A 2,032-nucleotide genomic window follows, 5' to 3' on the forward strand; every position below is an offset into this window, starting at 1 on the left:
GTCACTGAACTGCCCTCCACCCTATTTCACCAGAGGGACTGACTGACACTGAGGTGTTCTTTGGGCCATCTGGTGGATAATATGTAACAATACATCGTTCATACATAGAGCTTTACATGAGGAGCATCATGGAACTTATTTCTGATTAAAATAAATGAAATATAAATATGTGTAACTTAGACATTAATGTAACAATACAGTGTTTGTGAAGTACTTGTAATTTCATACAGTAGTGAGATGAGTACAATCATGGAACTTGGACATAGATTGAAATAATAGATAGATAGAATAGAGAAGATGTTACTAAAATAATACAACTGGAGATGGATCACACATACTCACATCTGACAGTGAGAGTCTCTTCATTAGAGGGGAGATCCTCATGGCCTTCTACAGCACAGGAGTATCTGCCTGTATCCTCACTGCTGACTGGGTTTAGGAACAGACTGTTCGATTGGGTGGTTACATGTCCATTCTTGTACCAGATGTAGGTGGGGTTGGGGTTGTCAGTCAGAGTACAGGTGGTGCTACAGGTCAGTGTCACCTTCTGTCCCTCTGTCACCGTGGCAGGAGTCACCTTCACCTGAAGACCTAAATGAAAGGGGATTAAAACACTGAGTATATCATGAAGTAATCGTTTTCAGTAATGATACGATGTGAAATGTAGTGTTACCTATGACAGTCAGAGTTGTTCCAGGAATGGTGGGCTCCCAGTTTGTCTGATCTGTTCTGAATCTAAACTTATACTCAGCCGAATCCTCCTCTCTCAGGTCTGTAGTCAGGGTGAAGTCACTCTGCATATTTCCAAGGTACTCCACACGACCTCCATAACCCGGGCTCAGGATTTGAGGGGCCTCATCAAGTTTTCCTTTTGTGTACCATTTTGTTTCAGAGACTGTATGACCCCTGGGATATGTGTAAGAGCAGGATATGTTCACTGATGACCCCTTCAAGGTACAGATCCTCTGATGGGTGTAAGTCAGGTGGAAATAACTCTGAGCCCTAACAGCTGAAACACAAGTACATTTTTCAAATGGTGTCCGTATTTTGAACTGTAAAATCTGTAACAACCATTAATCAGAATGAATGATGATTTTGGAAGACTTTATGAAGTGTATTAGTAACACTCACACACTGCAGGAGAATTGATGCCTTTTACAGCACAGTAGAAACTGTCTTCAGTTTTGAAGTAGACTGAGTATGAGGGGGAGGTGTCCTCTTGTACAATCTTACTGTTCCTGTACCAGATGTAGGTGGGGTTACCAGTCAGAGTACAGGTGGTGCTACAGGTCAGTGTCGTTGACCACCACGTAGTGGTCACCTTCACCTGCAGGTCTGGAGTAGATAACATTGAACCCTCAATTACCTGTTGTCTTGTTCAAATGAGGCAGGAGAGGACGTTCTCAAATCATCTATTCAGACATTCCTATTTTACGCATACTTTCATATTTATATTATTTAAATACAAATTAAGACAATTTTCCAGAACCAATTAAACAAATTCGCACTATATATATAATATCACTGTACCTGTAACAGACAGAGTGTTTAAACAGATCAACACTATATATAATATCACTGTACCTGTAACAGACAGAGTGTTTAAACATATCAACACTATATATAATATCACTGTACCTGTAACAGAGAGAGTGACTCCAGGATAGCCAGAATATTTCCCTCAGTCTGATCTGTTATAAATCTGTGAACTTGTACTCAGCTGAGTCACTCTCTCAGGTCTCTGAGTGTCAGGGTGTGTCCATTTACTTCATCCTTACGATCCGTCACACGTCCTTTGTAGTCTGGGTCATCACTCAGACTCACATATTTCTCCAGAGCATACTTTTTAGTGAACCAGAAGGTAGTTGATACTGTACCACTGGGATATGTGTAAGAACAGGACAGCTCCACTGATGACCCCTTCAAAGGTACAGATACTCACAGGTGATGTATGTACTTAACACTCCAGCCATTTCTTGTTTAGTACCACTGAAACACAGTTAGACATCACAAGGACGTTACATTAAGTTCA

The 2,032-nt window shown here is 40.9% G+C and overlaps 1 protein-coding gene across 1 annotated transcript; it reads right to left on the reverse strand.

The window, feature by feature from the left end:
* Nucleotides 1–328: 328 nt before the first annotated feature.
* LOC123724103 (protein turtle-like) lies at nucleotides 329–1,351 on the reverse strand. Its single transcript, XM_045687034.1, has 3 exons — nucleotides 1,132–1,351; nucleotides 674–1,009; nucleotides 329–591 (listed from the first exon to the last, which is right to left on the reverse strand). The coding sequence occupies exons 1-3, from the start codon at nucleotides 1,349–1,351 to the stop codon at nucleotides 329–331; spliced, it is 819 nt and encodes a 272-aa protein (XP_045542990.1).
* Between the last annotated feature and the right edge of the window lie 681 nt (nucleotides 1,352–2,032).

This window comes from Salmo salar, chromosome ssa09 (genome assembly GCF_905237065.1).
Source record: "Salmo salar chromosome ssa09, Ssal_v3.1, whole genome shotgun sequence".
In the NCBI taxonomy this organism is placed as follows: Eukaryota; Metazoa; Chordata; class Actinopteri; order Salmoniformes; family Salmonidae; genus Salmo; species Salmo salar.

Coding starts and splice junctions, on each gene's coding strand:
- LOC123724103 (XM_045687034.1), bottom strand. CDS start 1,351: ATGTTATCTACTCCAGACCTGCAGGTGAAGGTGACCACTACGTGGTGG. Junction 1,010..1,131: donor CATCAATTCTCCTGCAGTGT/GTGAGTGTTACT, acceptor CTTGTGTTTCAG/CTGTTAGGGCTCAGAGTTAT. Junction 592..673: donor AACAACTCTGACTGTCATAG/GTAACACTACAT, acceptor CCTTTCATTTAG/GTCTTCAGGTGAAGGTGACT.